The sequence below is a fragment of the Patagioenas fasciata genome, chromosome 1, assembly GCF_037038585.1.
Source record: "Patagioenas fasciata isolate bPatFas1 chromosome 1, bPatFas1.hap1, whole genome shotgun sequence".
NCBI classification, from domain to species: Eukaryota; Metazoa; Chordata; class Aves; order Columbiformes; family Columbidae; genus Patagioenas; species Patagioenas fasciata.
Genome location: NC_092520.1, coordinates 136,074,001 through 136,094,353, shown reverse-complemented (window position 1 = coordinate 136,094,353; position 20,353 = coordinate 136,074,001). Strand labels below are relative to the sequence as shown.

Sequence of the window (20,353 nt, the reverse complement as noted above, 5' to 3'; positions counted from 1 at the left end):
TGTATCTTTTTATCATTGCATAGGTTTGTATTGACCAGTTTGATTTTTTTTTTTCTTTTTCAGAAAACAGTTGACAAAAGGAAGGAAAATACGATTAACATGGAAGATTTCAGGTCAATTTATAGAACTATTGTACACAGACCTGAATTTCAGGAAATTTTCCGGATTTACTCTCCAAACAACAAAGTTCTAGTTGACACTGAGCTCATTGATTTTCTCAAAAAAGAACAGTATGAAACTGAAGGTTGTGAAACAATGGCATTAGAAATTATTTTGAAGTATGAACCCATTGAAGAAGGTAAATGTAGTTTAAGTATTTGATTCCTAGCTTTTATTTATCGTGCTTCTGTCTGTGACTGTGTTTATATTTTTGAATACTCACGTGACTACACAAATTGAACATTTTAAAGAAACCTAATATAAGCAATTACATTATAATAATGTATGATGTATATCTTTTGTAAACACTTTTACAAAATGTTGATTATTTGAAATTCAGTTCTTTAAACATTGTGAATGTATCAATACAAGAAACCATTAATAAAGCACAATAAATTCACACAGAATATTGCTCAGTTGTAGCACATAGCATTACTTAACAGATCTGTCATTTACTTCTTGTTGCAACAGACTGGTCCAAAAGCCACATGTAGATTGCTTCAAACAAAATAAAAGTTTCATGCAGTAGATGAAATAATGTAAACTGCACTAAATCTTTTTAATGCCCACAGAAACATGTGAAAGACAGTTATTAGGAAGCCTGACTGATTTTTTTTTTTTTCATTTAGCTAAACGTTTAAAAATTATTTTGCTGAATTAATTAGTGGAATATAAATATTGGATTACAAAGAAAAAAAGATAGAAAGTATGTTTTTTTTACCAACTGGTCTGTTCAGCACAAGGTATTTCTCTTAGAGGAAATCAACCATAATTAGATCAGTAATAATGGATTAATTCATTTTTTTAAATTCAGTATTATATCTGAGGACAGTATTTTTGAGTGTATTTCTGAAGACTAGAAAATATCTGAATTTAATATTGTGTAATTTAGTTTGGTTTAACTACTCAGTACTGTGATTTGCAATCACTATAAAGTGAAAATAAGTTTAGTTAAACCCATTGTTCTTCAAAGCACATTTTAGAACCAAGATTGTTCTAATCCTACTTGGAGGTCACATTAATTGTTATAGCATTGTTAATATAGTAGAGCTTTCTGTTTAAAGTTTATCTTACAAATGGAAAGAACACATGTTACTGGAGTTTAATATAGTACTTCCATTTTATAATATTTAAACCTACAATTTGTTTTAATAGAATAGTCTCCAGGAATCATACTTTTTGCACTTGGTACACCTGTTTCAGAAAGTTCAAATGAAGAAGTAATCTAATAGATATTTCATAGAGGAAAACAACTTCAAAGGATGTATGTACTGCAAAGGTTATATATCTTTTTCTTTACTGAAAAGACTAAAACCTTACATGGTTACACTCTGTTTTGGCCTCAGCTGGATATGATTGATAACAATATCAGGGATGCATTGAAGCAGTCTTGCAAATATGGTGCAACTTCAACCTCTTCAACAGAAATGGAGTGTGGTTATTAATCTGTCCCATCATGTGTCTACTGCTGTCATTATCCATGTTATTGGGGTTAAAGCTGAAATGCCATTTCCATTTTGTTCTCTCATCAGCTTCTAAGAGTAAGAGTAGATCTCTAAACACAGACTTGTACTATCACAGAATCATGGAACTGTTCAGATGGAAACAGACCTCAGGACGGCAGCTACTCTAGCCTTTTGCTCAAATCAAGCGTAACACTGCATTCACAATAGGTTCCTGATGGCCTTTTTTCAGTCAAATTTTGAAAACTGCTAAGGATAGATATCCATAGCCTCCTTCATGTGCCCAGAAATGGTTTCCAGGAGCTCTTCCAGGAATTCTTGCACCATGATTTCTCCAGGGATGAAAGTGAGGCTGGCCAACCTGCAGTTCCTGAATTGAATCATAGAATTGCTGAATAGTTTGTGTTGGAAGGGACCTTCAAAGGTCATCTAGTCCAGCCCCACTGCAATAAGCAGGGACATCTTCAACTAGATAGGTTGCTCAGAGTCCTGTCCAGCCTGGCCTGGAATGTGTCCGGGGATGGGGCATCTACCACCTTTCTGGGCAACCTGTTCCAGTACTTCACCACTTTCATTGTAAAAAATTTCTTCATTATATCTAGTGTGAATCTACTCTCTTTTAGTTCAAGACTATTACCTGTTGTTGTAGCACAACAGGCCCTACTGAAACTTCTTCTCCCATCTTTCTTACAGGCCTCTTTTAAGTACTGAAAGGCTGCAATAAGGTTGCCCTGAAGCCTTCTCTTCTCCAGGCTGGAAAACCTCAGTTCTCTCAGCCTGTCCTCATAGGAGAGGTGTTCCAGCCCTCCGATCATTTTGGTGGCACTTCCCTAGGGCCCCTCTGATAATTTTGGTGGCCCTTCGCTAGACCCCCTCCAACAGATCTTTCCTGTACTGAGGCTCTAGAACTGAAAGCAGGGTTGCCAATGGGGTCTCACCAGAGCACAGCAGAGGGACAGAATCACGTCCCTGGACCTACTGGCTGCGTTTCTTTTTATGCAGCCCAGGATATGGTTGGTTTTCTGAGCTGCACAGAATGTCCTTGCCCACTTCAAACTTGAGTGCATCATTTGTACTTCTCCAGTCCTGAGCACCTCCCCTAATCTCTGTGGCCTTTCAAAGATGGTAGAGAATTGCTTTGCAGTGATACCAGCCAATAGTCTTAACACCCTCTGATACATCTTATTTGGTTACATGGAACTTTAGGTGGTGAGTTCTCTCAAGTAATCTCTTTCATCCTAATCGCTATCTGCTGGTAGTTTCTTTATTCCTTGAACCTTGTCTGTAGGCACAAAGCCTACACCTCTCTGATGAAGCACTGAGTAGTTTAGTATTATCTGTGTTTGCCATCATGAAACCACCCATCCTATTCAACAGCAGGCCCACTTAACTCCTTTACAAAAACAGAGCTAATGAAGCAGTATAAGTGCTTGTTGCCACTGATGTCCCTTGCCAGTTTCAATTCTGGATGAGCTTTGGCTTTCCAAACACCATTTTGTCATACCTGAGCAGTGTTTCCATATTCCTCCCTTGCAACCTGCCCACACTGACTAGCAGTTTTATAGTTTCTTTTTTACACTATTTCATTTTTACGCTGTCTCAAAGAATCCACGACATGGTTCTTTCAGTAGAAGGAAGCTTTCTAAGCAGTTAGCACTGGTAATTCAGCCTAGAATCTGCAACTTAAACTGGGTTCTTCAAGGTTTAAGCAATATTTTGCAGAGGAAATATTTTTCTAACCACTGATTTCTTCTTGCTATTGAGATAGGCATACATACAGAGAGCATAAATTCTTCTTTGTTTGGCTACTATGGATGAGTTTGTGTGTGGCTGCCATTGTTTTTTGAAGGCAATTCTCCAGTTATATATTGATTAGTGTTTAAAGTTGTCAAAATGATATTCTGAAACCATTATGCAAAAACCTCATACATTTCTTACTTTAAAAGCCTTATCTTTTAATATATTTATTATCTTTTCTTTCTCTGTTTTAATATATTTATTTTTATTATGCTCTCCTTTCTCTGTTCCGTACTTTTCTTTGCCATTTATTTTTTTTCCCTTGTCCTTCTATATATTCTGTTCCTCAACTCATTGTTGGTCATTACAAACCATTTTTTACTTTATTTTTCTTAGGGTTCTTACCTACCAATTTTCTTATTTGCTCATTATACTGTCTTCTCTCACTTCAGTCATTTAGTGATAAAATACGCCCCTTCCTCCTCAAACCCAAAGACGTACATATGCCCTTGAATTAACTGCAGAAGAAACACTATGTAAGATCTTCACATCTGCCTGATCACTCCTTCTGAATTCTGGGGACTCTGAAATGAGTGGAGGCTTGTTACATCTATAATATGCATAGTCTTCAGCTATTGAAAACTGCTTCAAGTTATGGTGTAACATTTCTGTTGAGTTTCACTGAACATAACTTGAGGCAAAAGTTGCAGCTAAACTAAGAAGAGGAAATCTGAGCTAACTGCATTCTCTTGCAATCTGCTACCTCGTTCAGTGTAAAATGAATCTCAGACATTTAGTTTTCTTTGGTTCTCATTCTTTTCTAAGGGGTGGAATTGATAACTCGTTAAGAAAAATAACCCCAAGAGGATAAAATCTTCCTTTTGGGATAATAACCCTGAAATACCAGTGTTGATTGCTTCCACTGTGGTGGAAAGCATAAACTCGATCGCTCTTTCAACAAGAATCAGAAGACATTTGGTGATTCATTAAGTCACTCAATCCAGTAAGATCTACAAAACCTTTGATTCCTTATGCCATTGCGTTATGAGGTTGCCTTTTAAATTAGAAGGTGTTTTATTGAATATATTCTACTCTTTGTGAGAACTACTGTGTTTACTACCGAATGATATAAGTTAACAGTTCGAAAGCTTTATTTTGTTTTGAGTTATCAATTTTGATAGGAAAGTTAGTAGCTATCAAGTGGTTAAACAATGAAGACGGTTTAGTCAGTTAGAAAACACATTTGTAAATATCAATTAAAGTTTCTATTCTTGAAACTTAATGTCTAGTTTAAGTTTCAGATGCTGAGCCAAATTCTTGTTTGTTTCTTCATCTGTGATAAAATTATTGGTCTTGTAATTGGAAATAGTCTTACTGAACAAAATAATAGCTGTATTGTTCGTGCTCTTTTGAGTGAACTTAAACACCCTCTCAAACATATTTATTGGAAAGTTCCAGATATGATTGACGTGATAGTTGATTCATATGGTATTCTGATAGACCATTTTGTGCAACTGTCATTCTGAATTTGGTAAAGGATATTCTTCATCAGAATGGTGTGTTGGACTCATCCTTGCCATCCTTGTCCTGTGAATCACAGAAAGTGGAAAGGACAGATTTTGACACTTGATTGACTGGTTCGCTAATAGTAACAACCATTATATGATATACTCGATAGCACCAGTATATCCAGATTAAGATGAAAACAGTGACTAGATTTTATATACAACATTGATAAGTCCATCTACAACATTTAGTGCATCCCTACCATTTGCATGCAGAGAGAGATGACTTTTCAATGCCATTGAGACAGGTAACTCTGAATTAACTCTCCGGGGATACTGTAGCTAGTTCAGGAGCAGTATGGAAGACATTACTTTTCCATTTTTATTGTACAATTTAAATTTCTAATGACAAAATGCTGCATTAATAGACTTTGTGTGTGTGTGTGTACTAAAACTGCATTTTTGGATGAAGGAACCATTTTATGGAACTGAGCATAGAAGGGGTCAAAATGTGATTCACACCTGACAGTTGTATTTTACTAACATCAAAAAGTCCATTTTTTTCTCAAAGAACATTTGATTATTTCTCCATTTTATTATTTATTTTGAAGAGAAGTCACGAGCAATTAAATGAAATTAAAGGAAATATGCCAAACAAATGCTTTTTTTTTTTTTTTAAGATTGGATCTCTTAAAAAAAATAAAATAAAAAGAGTGTTGCTCGTTTTTCAGTATTTACATGGACAGGATTAGAGTCACAATTAGAATATGGTGCATTCTGCTATCATTTACAGTGTAGTGCCATTTGAAGACTTTGCTCTTGTCTCTGTATTTTCCTGCTAGCCGATACAAAAACAAGTCAAAAAAACAATCCTGTCTTGAAAAACTTGCTTACTTTGTAAATAACAATATAAGCTTGGTGCATCTGTCAGATAAGTAATTTGAGTAATCCAGAAGGTGTTTGTAAATGAAAAAAAAAAAAAAATCATCAGTTTGTTCCTAAGATACATTTTCTTCTAAACTTTTGTGTGTGTGTGTGAGAGAGATAGACCAAGAGAGACAACGTGCATTTCCAGGATACAAATTTTGATCCCATTGTCCAATGTAAACCAGTTTTAATGGGGTAGAGACTTCAGTCAAATTCCTAGAGATTTCATAAAAAAATCACATGAAATAGGAAAAAATGACTTAAAAATCTCAGCTAAGACAATGGCTGAAGCCTGATTTATGACACAGAAGAATTAAGATCTGTGAAAGAGTGTGTAAATACGCAGCTTTAGGAAAAGCTTTCATGAAAAGAAGACAATTGATTGTGAGGTACAAGCCCTTAGAAAACTAAACTACAGCTCAGACTGCTACTTTATTCCAGTATGTACCAGTATTAGTTACAAGTATGGGTCAGGTGAAAAAAAAACTCCCTAGAATGTAAACTCAGAGTATAAAAGGTATAACAGCATTCTTACTTCAGTCAAGGCAGTATTTCTGTCTTTACTGTTCATTTACAGTATAAATGTTTAAGTATGACTTTAAGTAGCTAAATTTCATGTTATGAAATTCCATCTGATAATGTTTCTGCCTTGAGCCTATTATCATTTGATGTTTTTAACAGTTATTGAAAGCCTCCTTCTTCCAATATAGCAGCATAACACCCTTGTCTCTGATTACAAGTATTTCTCAGGAGTTCACTCCTAAGATTTCTGGCAGACATACTTGTACCAGTTTCAATATCTCTGGTGGTCAAGTAACACAAATATTTAATTACTAATTTAGCTGTTGGGAAATAAAGAACACACACATTTAAACACATGGAAACCACCTTGCTCCCCATTCCCCAGGATCAGCTTCAGTTCAGGCTCCTCTCCTCCTCACTTTCTCATCTCCAGTGCAGACACCTCTCCTCCCAACCTTGTCAGGTTGTGCTCAGCCCCTTCAGTGAGGAAACAGGTGCTGAAGGAGGCTGTGGTCAATGCACAGTGATTTCTTTCTGCTACTCCACCTTTCTCACACTATTCTTTTGTTACTGCTTCTTTCTTCCTTGTTTTATCTGCTTCAGTGTTGGGCGTCCACAGGTCTTGGTCCCTTCAGGGCAGCAAATATCTTATGAAAACTTTCATTTTTTTCTTTCCATAAAGAACAGAATCACAGAATCATAGAGTAGTTTTACTTGGAAGAGACCCTCAAGATCATCGAGTCCAACCATTAATCTAACACTGGCATTAAACCATGTCCCTGAGAACCTCATCTATATGTCTTTTAAACACCTCCAGGGATGATGACTCAAACACTTCCCTGGGCAGCCCATTCCAACGCCTGACAAAAGAAAGAAAAATACTTTCAAAGAAGTTCCAAGATAAATAAGCAGAAGCAGAATGTAATAAACTTTAAAAAGCATAGGCGTATAATACAATCCAAGTCTTTCAAATATTCAGGTCATATCCATAATTCCTCTCCGATGTGGCAGTATTTGTATATAAGAAAGAACTGGAATTTACCTTAACTGGAGAAGTCTGGAAAACCTTTCTTTTTAAGGATTATGTTTGGAGAAAAAGTATATTATTAACATGTTGTATTCCAGAATGTCCAAAAGCGGAGGGCAAGAAAAAAAGCTTTGAACTTAGTAAAAAACAAGAAGCTACAAGAAGACAGATATACTTTCTTGCTTTCTCTTTCTGCACCAAATGGGTATGTTTGCACAGTAACTGCTGCTAAATGATCCTAATGGAGAAAAAGACTGAGGTTCTGATCAGGAAGAAATGCGAGGCTTTGATGAAAATACGTTTTCACTGCGGAATACTTATGGAGATGCAGTCTCTCTTCTTTTAATGTAGAAGCAAAAAATACCTGCAAATGGTCAGAAAATAGCATGACTGTGCGATTCCCAGAACTTAAAAAGCCTCCTCTTCCATTTCTAACTAGTTTTGATACCTTTATCAGGCAAAGATAAGAGAGAGTTCTAAAGAAACCCAGTATGTATTCTACACTGTACTTGGTGCTGGTGAGCCTCCAACTCTGATCCTGTGCTCAGTTTTGGGCCCCTCACTACAAGAAAGATCTTGAGGTGCTGGAGAGAGTTCAGAGAAAGGCAACAAAACTGGTGAGAGATCTGGACCGCAAGTCTCATGAGGAGCAGCTGAGGTAACTGGGGCTGTTTAGCCTGGAGAAAAGGAGGTTGATGGTTCTTCACAACTCCCTGAAAGGAGGTTGTAACATGGAGGGTGTTGGTCTCTTCTCCTAAGTAACAAGTGATAGGATGAGAGGAAATGGACTCACGTTGCACCAGGGGAGGTTTAGAGTGGTTATCAGGAAGAATTTATTCACAGAAAAGGTTGTAAACCACTGGAACAGGCTGCCCAGGGAAGAAATGGAGTCGACATCCCTGGAGGTGTTTAAAAGACATGTAGATGTGGCTCTTAGGGACATGGTTTAGTTCTAGATTTACGTTATGTTTGTACTCAATGATCTTGAGGGTCTCCTCCAACCAAAACGATCCAATGATTTTGTGATTCTGTGATGACAGGGAATAAGATTAGAAGTCAAAATGATCTTGGCGAATGGATAATATAATAAAGGGTGGAGTTGAATAAAGAGAAGAACTATTTTCAATTTAGGGCATCAAACATCAAGAAGAAAGTTCGCCAAACAGAAAGTGTTGCGAAGAAACAACAAAAACTACCAGAAGTTTAAGAAAACCTAATTTTAACAGACAGATACAGTGAACTAGATTTATTTCTTCTGGAAAGCAGTGGAATGAATAGAAGTGCAATAGCAGTCTTCATATGTGTATAAGACTATGAACAGAAAGGAGGAGGAACAGTACAAACCAGAACAAATGTAAGGATGTTTCAGAGTAAACTTTTTATTAGTGAGGTTACTTAGGTACTGAAATGGGATTACTTTTGTGTCTGTGGATTCTTCATCAATGGAAGTCTTTAAGAATAGTGTTGACAGACTGCTGGTATGAATAACATTTGTATGGTTAAGGACGGCAGTGTGTGTGTTTATGATGCCTGCAGGGCCTTCATCTTTGTTTTCTATTTCGGTTTAGCATTTTAAAACATTGCAAAGTTTTCTAGTTAAAAAAAATCTGTAAGTTAGAAATAGTTATGTTTTTTGTGTTACCATAATCAGAATTATTTTCATAAATTCTCATTCAGATAGAAAACTTTCAGACTGTACACACACTGAAGACTGATAATTGCAATTCTAACTTGTAAGTTGTGATTTTTGTAGCTGTACTAAGAATTAACAGGTCAGATAAGTGGTTTTGGTGATTGGTTGGTTTGGTTTGTGTGGGTTTTTGTTGGTTTTGTTTGTTGTGGTTATTTTTGTTTTGTTTTTTTGACAAAAGTTTCTATGCATTGACTTCTTTAAGTTCTTGTTAACGCAAAGTGATCTTGGTTCACTAGCCTACTATGGTGACAATAATAAGCCCATTTTAGAGCCAGAACTGGGCAAAATCCCTGAATAATTCAAACTAGGTTATCTTTTGAAGCAAACCTGAGGTTTGAGATCATATAATTTGCAAAGTTATTAAATTTGAACCATGACACTGGAGAAGCAGTTGGCAGTATAATGGATCTGTTTGTCATTAAATCAGTTAAAAACAAAATGGATGGAATGACTATCATTGTAATGGAAGCAATTAGCACATTTTGTTTTAGATGCAGTAATATAATAAGCTTGATTTGCAATTCCTCTTTGTGGGCTGTTATTTATTTTGTTAAGATGCTATTTTTATTTCAAATACTTCAAATTAAAACATTATTTCATCAGTATTTATTTGGGATTTTCTGCCACTGAGGGAGATATTTGGTGCTAGGTATCATAGTTTCTGCACCATTATTTTCACAATCTCCAACTGACATTTTGGAGAACAATTCCTGTTCTTTCTACAGAGAAAATATTCTCTTTGTGCATTGACTGGTATGTTACCTTCCAAAACTAAACAACAAGTATTTTCCTTTATATTTAATTAGGACTACAGTAAACTCTTCTTACTGGTGTCCACAGAAGAATAAAAATGTCAGAACACATTTATTCCCTCTCATAATTTTGAAACACAGCAATTCATCTCCGGAATTGCACACATCTGATATTTGTGTTTATATTGTTTGTTATGAATTTTAAAAAGCATTATGCTGTATAACCTTTAGCAATGTTCAGAATTGGCTATTAAAATTATGGAAAGTACACAGATATCACCATCAGTTTAACTTCCTATCAGAAATTTTTTGCTTTCTTTTGTATTCAGTCAGGAAAAGAAGACAGATGTCATTCGAAGGATTTATAAGGTACCTGAGCTCAGATGACTGTTCGGTATTTAAAAACGATCGCAGGACTGTCTACCAAGATATGAACCAGCCATTATGTGACTATTTTATTTCATCTTCTCATAACACCTACTTGATATCTGACCAACTAATAGGGCCCAGTGATTTATGGGGATATACCAGGTACTGAGACACTGTTTTTTAATATTTTAAACTTTTTTTATTTTTTAAGGTATACTAAGTCACATACAATCCTGCTTGGCAATGAGGAACAAAATCATCACAGATACAAGTAGAAAATGCAACAGTGGTATTTTATTTTATGCGTACGCTTTTCAAGATATTTGCCAAACCATCTGTTCATAGTCTGGAAACAATCTATTTTTTGCACTTACATCTCAAAAAATTGACCTTGCAGCAAATGAAATGTATAGTATGCTGCACAGTATGTGATTAATTCAGTTTTTAATCTCAACATGTCATGCAAAAATAAAAAAAATCCCTGAAATAAATGTAAAATTCCTAGGCAAATTCTAATCTGATCAACATACAGGATTTAAGGACACAGTATGATGGAATATGTCAAGGATATCTGTAATCAGTATATGTTACAATGTGGTCAGTTTAGAGGCAAGAACAAAATAAAAAAATGGGTATTATAGTAGCCAGGAGAGAGAAGAAACTTTGTCTTTAAATGTTTAGCATATGACTTCAAGAAGAGGTGGAAAACAGGATGCCTTATTGCCAAGACACACTTAGAAGAGGTGGTCGGGAAAGGAGAAAATGGGTAGTGTGATAAAGGCAATGCAGAGGGGAATTTGGAAGACAGGTGTCCAGCATTCTGATTACTTTATACTATAATGATGTGAAAGCAGTTGGAACCTTCACCTATCTAAACTTTTTTGTTTTGGTTGTTCTCTGGATATTCTATAGTGGCTTGCAAGCATCAGAAACACTAGTGATTTTATTTCTAAAAGTGTTTAAAATATTATATTAATAGTCCATTGCTTTAAGTAATTGAAAAGATGGTATAAATACCCTATCTTCCTCTTTATCTACTATTTGTGTAAGGAGAATATAAAATGCCGCAGCATCTTGGAAGCATCTTTGAGATACTGTTAGCATGTCAATGGCAGCATGTAAAAGACAGATTGTTAATTATGTTAAATAGTCTAGAAGAAATGTTTAAATTAATAACAAGCCAAATATTAGAAATCTTTAAGGGGTGCCATTAACATACTAAAAACTAAACCAGAGTAAATTTAAGGCATCTGAGAAATTTTAACAATCCCCCTTAGAAATAAGGTGGAGGGAGAACAACTGAATTATGTAAAGCCCAAGCAAAACCTGATCTGCAAGTGCAATGCTGTTATTATCAAGTATAATGATTCTCAAACCTGCAGATGAATCCTGGAATAGTATTAAAAAAAGGCCCTTTCAAAATTTCCCACTCTATTTTAGGCAACATTTCTCCATCATTTCAAAATTATTTTACTGAAATCTTTGACCTTTGTTTTTAGTCTCTTAATAAAGTTTATTTGGACAATCCATTTTATTCCGTGGTGCTCTAATAAAGTTTGTTACCCAGCATGCCAAGATAAACAACAGAAAATAAAACTATCTCATGTCAGTATAACTCTATAGGATTTATTTTCTTTTGTGATGAAAAAGTACTTTTTTTCTGCAATTATTCAATGTGCTTGTAATCAGAAATACAGTGACTTGTAGAAGAGTGTGGTGTCTTTCTTTTCATTGTTTGTCTTTTGTTTTCTTTTGTTTTGTTTTGGTTTTGTTTTTAAAGTGCCCTCTTAAAAGGATGTCGTTGCCTGGAAATTGACTGCTGGGATGGCTCCAACAATGAACCTGTTGTGTATCATGGTCACACTTTAACAAGCAAAATTCTTTTTCGTGCTGTAATTCAAGTGGTAGACAAGTATGCATTTATGGTATGTGAACATATATAGGTATGTTGGCTAATAAAGCCCAGGGATATGATTGCTGTGATAGATTCCCCAGCGTAAGGAAATATGAAACAGAGACAGTGCTTGTGGTTGTGGGCATTGGTGAAATAAATTACACGAAAGTCATGCTATCTGTTCTTAATATCTTTTTTACATATTCTGTTGATAATGATTATAAATCCAATTTTGTGCAAGGAATTCAGAAAATCTTACTCAGATTGTTAGATGGAATTCTCAACTGAGGCCATTTAAGCAAGGACTGAATATAAAATGAGTAACTACTTCAGAATCAGTCTGATGTTTTACTCGTTTATTATATCTTTTCATTTTTTTACTGCTCGTATTCTTCTCTTGCTATCAGTCTGCCTTATGACCTGTGCTTGAATTTACAAAATAGAGAAAAATGTCAGATTATAGCTGAGCCTGAGACTTACTCTGTTTTCCATTTCCCCTCTTTTTGCTTTGAATTCAAGGCCTGTTAAAGGTTACCATCTACTGCTGTCTTTTTGTCAGATGACTCATTAGGCCAATGTCCCCTCTGCCTATCTCTGGCAAAGCAGCAAGAGCTGCAGAGCTTTTGGCACTGTCTCAGTCTTTTGTATACATTCCTGGCAAAACTCCTGCTCAAATGAAGTCCTGAATGACTATTAAGATAACTCATGCATTCAGGCTAGCAGTATTTGTGTGAATACATACACCTATGATCATACATTTATATGGAAATCCATATATATTTATAGCCTTCTCAGAATTAAGCAAAGCTATATTTTTCTGTTCTGATTTCTATATAAAATTTAATAAGCCTCCAATTTTAAAATATAACGAAAACATAAGTATGGTTTTATTTCACTGTTTTTCACAACTCATAAGATGTAACTCATCTGTTTTTGCTAATACACAGCATATTACACTTAACTATAATACAAACTTCAGTTATTTTCTCTTCACTTTCTTTACATCCAACACTAACTAGTGTGTTAAATACCTCTGATAAAGAATTTTCTATGGATTATTGGACAAATACGCTTTAACGTGTGCTTTCCAAGTATCAGCACAGATATTACCCGGTTTCTCTAATGAAGTATTACGTCCTTTTTAACTGATCTAAGCCAAGAAAGGTTGGACCAGATGATCCTTGAAGTCCCTTTAAATCTGTTTTTTTTTTTTTTTTTCAATCTCTGCATATGTCTAGGCCTATTTAACTCTCCTAACCTTATTGAGGATGCATTTTTTTCTCTTCTTCAGTTGTGCTTTCACTTTTCTGTAAATATTGTGAGATTTTTCATTATGTTACTGAGCTGAAATGACTGACCTATATTCTGAAAGTTTTAAAAATAAAAGAAAATACAGATTATTAAGGGGACTTTCGTAAGATACTTTGGGAAATAAGACATTTTGGGAGTAAGATGTTCCCTTTTTTATTTATTAATAGTAAAAGCCTTTAAATTTTGCTTCCAGGCATCTGACTATCCAGTGGTACTGTCTTTGGAGAACCACTGCAGCCCTACGCAACAGGAAGTAATAGCAGAACATTTACAGAATATTCTAGGTGACAAACTTCTTACTTCAACACTTGGTGATCCAGACGTGACTGAACTACCTTCCCCTGAGGTAATAACATTGATTTTCTCTGTGAAAGACAGGGAAAAAACCAAAAATCAGTAGGATTTTATTTTGTGATAGAAATATATAGTTATGATTGAATTTGCAAATAGAGTAGTAAGCTTGACTTTTGGCTCATCTTTTTGAAGAACCACTTTTGGTCCATGTTCAAAAGGAGTTTAGTGGCATCACATCCTAAAACCTTGGAACCTGGTGCATATTCAAGGCCTGGGTAAATTCATTATCATTTGAGTGAGCCAGATGCTGAACTTAATCTTAGGCCTGTTTTACTTAAGTACGGCAAAATAGATATTACAGAACCATAAATGATGAATTTGAAATGCTGTTGGTAAGAAGGGTTCTCAGTATAAAAAAAAAAAAATAGTTGCCACCTACATAATATACTGTTCCACTTTTTCCAAGACAGAGCACTAGCAAGACTAGGGAAGAAGCTACTGCCTCTTGTATGGTTCTACAGGAACCCAACTGGTAAAGTCATCCCAGGAAGAAAATCAGAGGTGTTAACATCAGCAACAACATTGTTCTTTAAACATGACAGCCTCTGGTTTCTAATATAAGTTCAAGAAAATACAGTGTCAGGATGGTTAATGTTCATTGTAATTGCCCCAATATGAGATTGGTTCCACAGAATGATAAGTGTTCATTGCTGTGGCTCAAGCACAGTAAATACACTTGCATAGAGGCTGATGCAACTGATCGCCTAATAACTAATTTTTTAAAAAATTATCATGAATAATGCACTCAAGGGAATTGGTGTACCTCCCTACATGAGTACTTCAACTAGCGAAACTCTTATCAGACACCTGTATCTATCTCTATTATATTCACACACAACAAAAAGGGAAAGCTTTGAAATCAGTTTTCTCTTTTGAAACTTTCCAATGTAACTCATCTGTATATGTGAACCTGTTTTTTTCACTGAATATTGAAATTTAAAAAAATAAGAATGAGAAAATGTTTAAAAACAAGTAACATTTTTAAAAGAAATTACAATTTAGCCTACTAACAGGTCTGAAGTTTTCTTAGTAGAGTCCTGTTCAGCACGTTCTGTGGTCAACATACATTACTTCTGTATTATTAGATCATAGTATTCTTTATTTTTAGAATCACATAATCATAGAATCATAGAATAGTTTGCATTGGAAGGGACCTTCAAAGGTCATCTAGTCCAACTCCCCTGCAACGAGCAGGGGCATCTTCAACTAGATCAGGTTGCTCAGAGTCCTCTCCAGCCTGGTCTTGAACGTCTCCAGGGATTGGGCATCTACCACCTCTCTGGGCAATCTTCCCTCATTGAAAAAAAATTCATTATGTCTAACCTTTACTTTAAAACCATTACCCTGTGTCATATCACAACAGGCCCTGCTGAAAAGTCTGTCCCCATCTTTCTTACAGGTCCTTTTTAAGTACTGAAAGATCACAATAAGGTCTCCCAAGAGCCCTCTCCTCTCCTCTCCTCTCCTCTCCTCTCCTCTCCTCTCCTCTCCTCTCCTCTCCTCTCCTCTCCTCTCCTCTCCTCTCCTCTCCTCTCCTCTCCTCTCCTCTCCTCTCCTCTCCTCTCCTCTCCTCTCCTCTCCTCTCCTCTCCTCTCCTCTCCTCTCCTCTCCTCTCCTTCTCTTCTCCAGGCTGAACAACCCCAACCCTTTCAGCCTGTCCTCAAAGAATGGGTGTAGCAGCCCTCTGATCATCTTGGTGACCTCCTTTGGACCGTCTCTGACAGGTCCATGTCTGTCCTGTACCAAGGGTTCCAGATCTGGTTGCAGGACTCCAGGTGGGGTCTCACCAACGTGAAACAGAGAGACAGAATCACCTCCCTGGACCTGCTGGCCACGTTCCTTTTGATGCAGCCTTCTGCATATGACTGGCCTTCTGGGCAAGTGCACATTGCCAGCTCATGTCCAGTCTTTCATCCACCAGTATGCCCAAGTTCTTCTCCACAGGGCTGCTCTCAATCCCTTCATCTCCCAGCCTGTATTGATACCAGGGGTTACCCTGACCCAGGTGCAGGACCTTGCACTTGGCCTTGTTGATCTTCAGGAGGTTCACATGGGCCCATTTCTTGAGCCTGTCCAGGTCCCTCTGCGTGGCATCACATCATTCATGTGTGTCAACTGCACCACTCAGCTCGGTGTCTTCCACAAACTTGCTGAAGGTATACTTGATCTCCCTGTCTATGTCACTGATGAAGATGTCAAACTGTACTGGTCCCAGTATGGACCTCTGAGGGACATCACTTGTTACCGGTGTCCATTCAGACACCGTGCCATTGACTGCTACTTGCTGGATGTGACCATCCAGCCATTTCCTCATCTACCCAACAGTCCACCCATCAAATCCATAACTCTCCAGTTTAGAAAGAACGATATTGTGGGGGACCAATTCAAAGTCCAGATAGATGACATTGATAGCCCTTCTTTTGTCCACTGATGTAGTTACTCCATTGCAGAAGGCCACTAGGTTGGTCAAGCAGGACTTGCCCTTGGTGAAGCCATGCTGGCAGTCTCAAATCAACTCCCTGTGCTTTAGCATAGCTTCTAAGAGGATCTGTTCCATGATCTTCCCTGGCACAGAAGTGGGGCTGACAGGACAGTAGTTCCTGGGCTTCTCCTTTCTACTATTTTTAAAAATGGGTACAATGTTTCCCTTCCTCCAGTCACCAGGGATTTCACCTGACTGCCAGGACTTCTCAAATATCATGGACAGTGTCTTGGCAACTATATCAGTGTCTTCAGGACTCTGCAATGCATCTCATCAGTTCTCACCGACTTATGTATGTTAGCTTTTTCCTTAGCATGTTTATTTGATATGCTTTTAAAGCCTGTTCTAAATATTAATTTTAAATGATTATTTCTTTAGTGTTGCTTTTTTTTTTTTCCTGTTATGCTCTCTTATATTAAAGCAAAATAAAAATAAGCGGTGAATTAATTGCTTATATGCTAAAATATTTTCTTATCTTGATTATAAATGAACATGAACATCACACTAAAGTAGTTCAGTATTAAGGTGAATATACTTCAAGTCACTTTACTATGTGTGTGTGTATATATATATATATGAATTTAATTACTCTTAGTTTAAAAATTAAGGTATCTGGATTTACAGTGTTTTACCTCAATTGTCCCTTCAATCTTGTTTAACTTCTTGCGTCATATTCACTGACATTGAATTGAGCTCTACCCTCCTTCCTTCTGGTTGGATCTTGGCAAGGAAGATGGGAGGAATTGAAAAAGTATAGAGACTTTCTTGAAATTAACAATAACCGCAAAGACCTTTTTTATAATATGCTCTGTTAGAAAATATTCCAATAGGACACAGCACAAACTTCTTTATTTCTACACATGCATTACATGCCTATAAATGCGACAGGTATACAAGTCCTCTGATCATCTGCATCACAACAAGGTATTGATCACTTAGTTGTCACCTCTTGTGTTCATAACCTGTGCTGTTGCATTCTTTACTAGGCTTTTTTCAACAACCTGCTTGTAGGATCCCTCAGAGATTGGACTCTAGACTAACCAGTTCAGTCCTCCTTCCCTTTTCTCTCAGATCTCTTTGGCAAGAACCTTCAACATCCAGCTTCTCCCTGTCACATGAGACTGAAACATTATGTTTCTTGAGTGGGAAATCTTTCTCATCTGACAGCTGCTATTTTTCCTAGTTTTGCTCCTCCTGTGAAGAAGTACATGCAGCTCATGAAAGGCTTCCTTTTAATATCCACTTCTCAATGTTCTTCAAGATCTGAATCATATGGTGCCTTTATCTGTACATGAAGTGGAATATCACATAATTTCTCCAAACACTTCATAGAAATATTTGCCAATTACAGGTTCTTGTTTAGATCTTGGAGGTTTGGAGATCTCCTCTGTGGTCTGATTTATCTTCTACTTATTTTCTAAGTAGGTTTTGTGCTACACCTTTGTCAGCTGAGATGATTGTGTGTGTCTGGAATAAAGATTAAAATGCAGAGCAAACCCACTCTTAGCTGTTTCCTTGGACCAGAGCTCATGCATGATATCTCCTACCATTTTAATTTTAATTGAATATCACAAGGAGGTCCAGAAAAGAAAACTGGATGGTCACTGAAAGCTACTGCTGTCTGGTTTTTCTCAACACCCACTTACTCTGAAACCCAAACCCAGAAAATTTCAGGAAAATAGGTTTTTTTACATCTTGTTCTCAGACATACGTTCACTCTGCAGCTGACTGTATTAGTACTGTTAATTCCGTGGAATATTACTGTGTTCTGTAACATCTGAACAGACAATTCTTCCTCTACATGTAAAGAGAAGGTTTTTGCACTGTTTCATTCTTTCACACCCCCTTATCAACTGAGATAAAATGAAGCCACACTTCAGCTTCACTAATCTCTTTGACCATATCTATCCTCTTACCTCCTTGCCATGCAGAAATTTTGTCACCAGGTCCTTTGAAACAGGTGTGACATTAAATTATATTTGGCATCACTGACTGGCACCAGAGATCTCTGCCAATTGCACTGGCCCTCCTGGATTATGCGGATAAAAAGTGAACAGAATGTGGTGTCTTGTGCAGCAATTTGTAGATGAATTTAGGAAATCCCAGAAGTGAGATAAATTTTTTCTTACTCTGCTGAATCCCTCCTCTCTAAAGGTTTGACAGCTACTGAAAGAAACACGTCAGATGTAACACATAAAAAAAGAATGTAAATGCATTGATGCTTTTGATGAAGGTGTGTTCCTCAATTATTTTTCATCACAGTACGTCAAGCTATCTTACACTGCTGTCATGGTATATACATGAAGTACTTCGGAATTTTACATTATTTGCAGGTTTCCTATCACAAAATTGGAAAGACATATTGATGCATTGTTAACTGACAGTGAAGTGGCAACTATTATTGTTCTGCAAGTCATCTTCAATGTTTACCACACACCTGCAAGATCAGTTACTAAGTTGTGGTGGTTTAGAAGCATTTCTGGCCATGATCTCCAAGTTTTCCCCATAGTTATTAAAGCTATGTTATCTAAATTAAAGGATCTATTTAATAATCTCTTTGAGAAAGATTCATAGAAAGTCTCTGGTAAAACTTTATGCTATCTGGGAATTTTAAATCCTACTGTTATATTAGGGGGAAAAGTATTGATTTGAAATATCTCAATAACTGTGATTTATAAGGCTGCTACAAAGACATCCTTTCACACTTTCACTAAGCATGTTTCTCTTCTTGAATCATTGAAGAATGCTGGTGTTGGGGATTTTTTAACAGTTGCACTGAACAAAAGTGTCCAGACATTTTCATTCAACATAAATTTGGTCAATGACTCAAAAACTTCCTTCATGTTAGACTTCTCGAAAAGTGTCACATCTTAACCTTATATCAATATTTAAGAAAGTAATATAATTCTTGAAATAAAAAATATGTAAAACTTTAAGCCGATTTCAACCTTGTTAGTTAGCAATTATTTCCAGGATTTTATGTTGCTCTTACTAAGCACCTACAGCTGGTCAGGAGAGGAGAAGAGAGAAAAACATGCTAAGTTCGAATAAAGGAAGATATTGTATTTTTCATACTCATGACCCAAATCCAGGGTTTATTCTCTACATTTTTGAGGACTGAATTTTTTCCCTTTTTTCATTAATTGCAGCAATCAGGAGGTGGGTTTGCCTGATCCTTTCCGAAGTGTTTGTGATTTTGTTTTATAGCCTTGTATTACTTCAGCTGTTCTGAAGCTGTTCCGTACATCATAGTAACCAAAATACCTATTTAGTACAATAACTAAGTTTTGTGCATTTAATTATTTAAATATATGTTCCAATTGATAGTACTTGGAGGCTTTCGCTTATGCCAGTCCTATCATGCTCTAGGAAAGATCCATCATTATTTCACACATTTATTTTTTTTTTTTTATTATTATGTTTACATTTTATATATAAGTACGTAATAAACATGTATTTTTAAAATATTTTCTATTTTATACTTAAACTACAGAAGATAAGTTATAGTGAATGTTCAAACTCTCAGGTCATTATCTACTTAAAAGATATAGAGATTTGTACAAAAAAGATGCCAGGTGCTTGACACTGCTGATTACTAATTAAAGAACTCAAATTTCACGTAGTCACTGATTTTGTAACTGTACATTTGTCGTCAATTTTTTTGAAGCTCACACTTAAAATCCATGGTATATATTTTTCAATTCACGGTTCAATTTCAGTGATTTGGCTTAAATTTCTTAGAATCTGCTTCTGGCCAAAAAATGGCAAAATTTGTTTTTACTACAGTATTTTCTGTAACTATTTCTGAAAAGAGAGTTTGATTTTAATATGTTATCTTTATAGGAAAGAATATTTGTCCTACTTCAGGGTGTTTACATATTTGTTAAGAGTTCCTAAACAGAATTTTAGAAACTATCTAACTTAAAACATCATAGCCTATTTTTATATGATGACACAGACGATGTTATTTTTTTAACCTAAAGCAGGTTTTGGCACAGGCGGCTGAAATATTCATAGAAAGGTTTTCCTTCCCTTGTATAACAGATTTTTTTTTTTAAATTTTAACCTGTGGATTTAAATCTCACTTATTAATAACAAAATAGATGACCAAATGTGAATAGAATTCCTTTTAAATATTGGGAAATACAAAGATGCAGA

At 36.0% G+C, this 20,353-nt stretch overlaps 1 protein-coding gene across 1 annotated transcript in view; it reads left to right on the top strand.

The window, feature by feature from the left end:
• PLCZ1 (phospholipase C zeta 1) overlaps positions 1-20,353 on the top strand; it is a 50,498-nt gene that overhangs the window by 4,138 nt on the left and 26,007 nt on the right. Inside the window, exons 3-6 of the mRNA XM_065854161.2 lie at positions 64-298; positions 10,115-10,316; positions 11,935-12,079; positions 13,553-13,705. Of these exons, the coding sequence (XP_065710233.1) occupies positions 64-298; positions 10,115-10,316; positions 11,935-12,079; positions 13,553-13,705 (735 nt within the window). The remainder of the gene's footprint in view (positions 1-63; positions 299-10,114; positions 10,317-11,934; positions 12,080-13,552; positions 13,706-20,353) is intronic.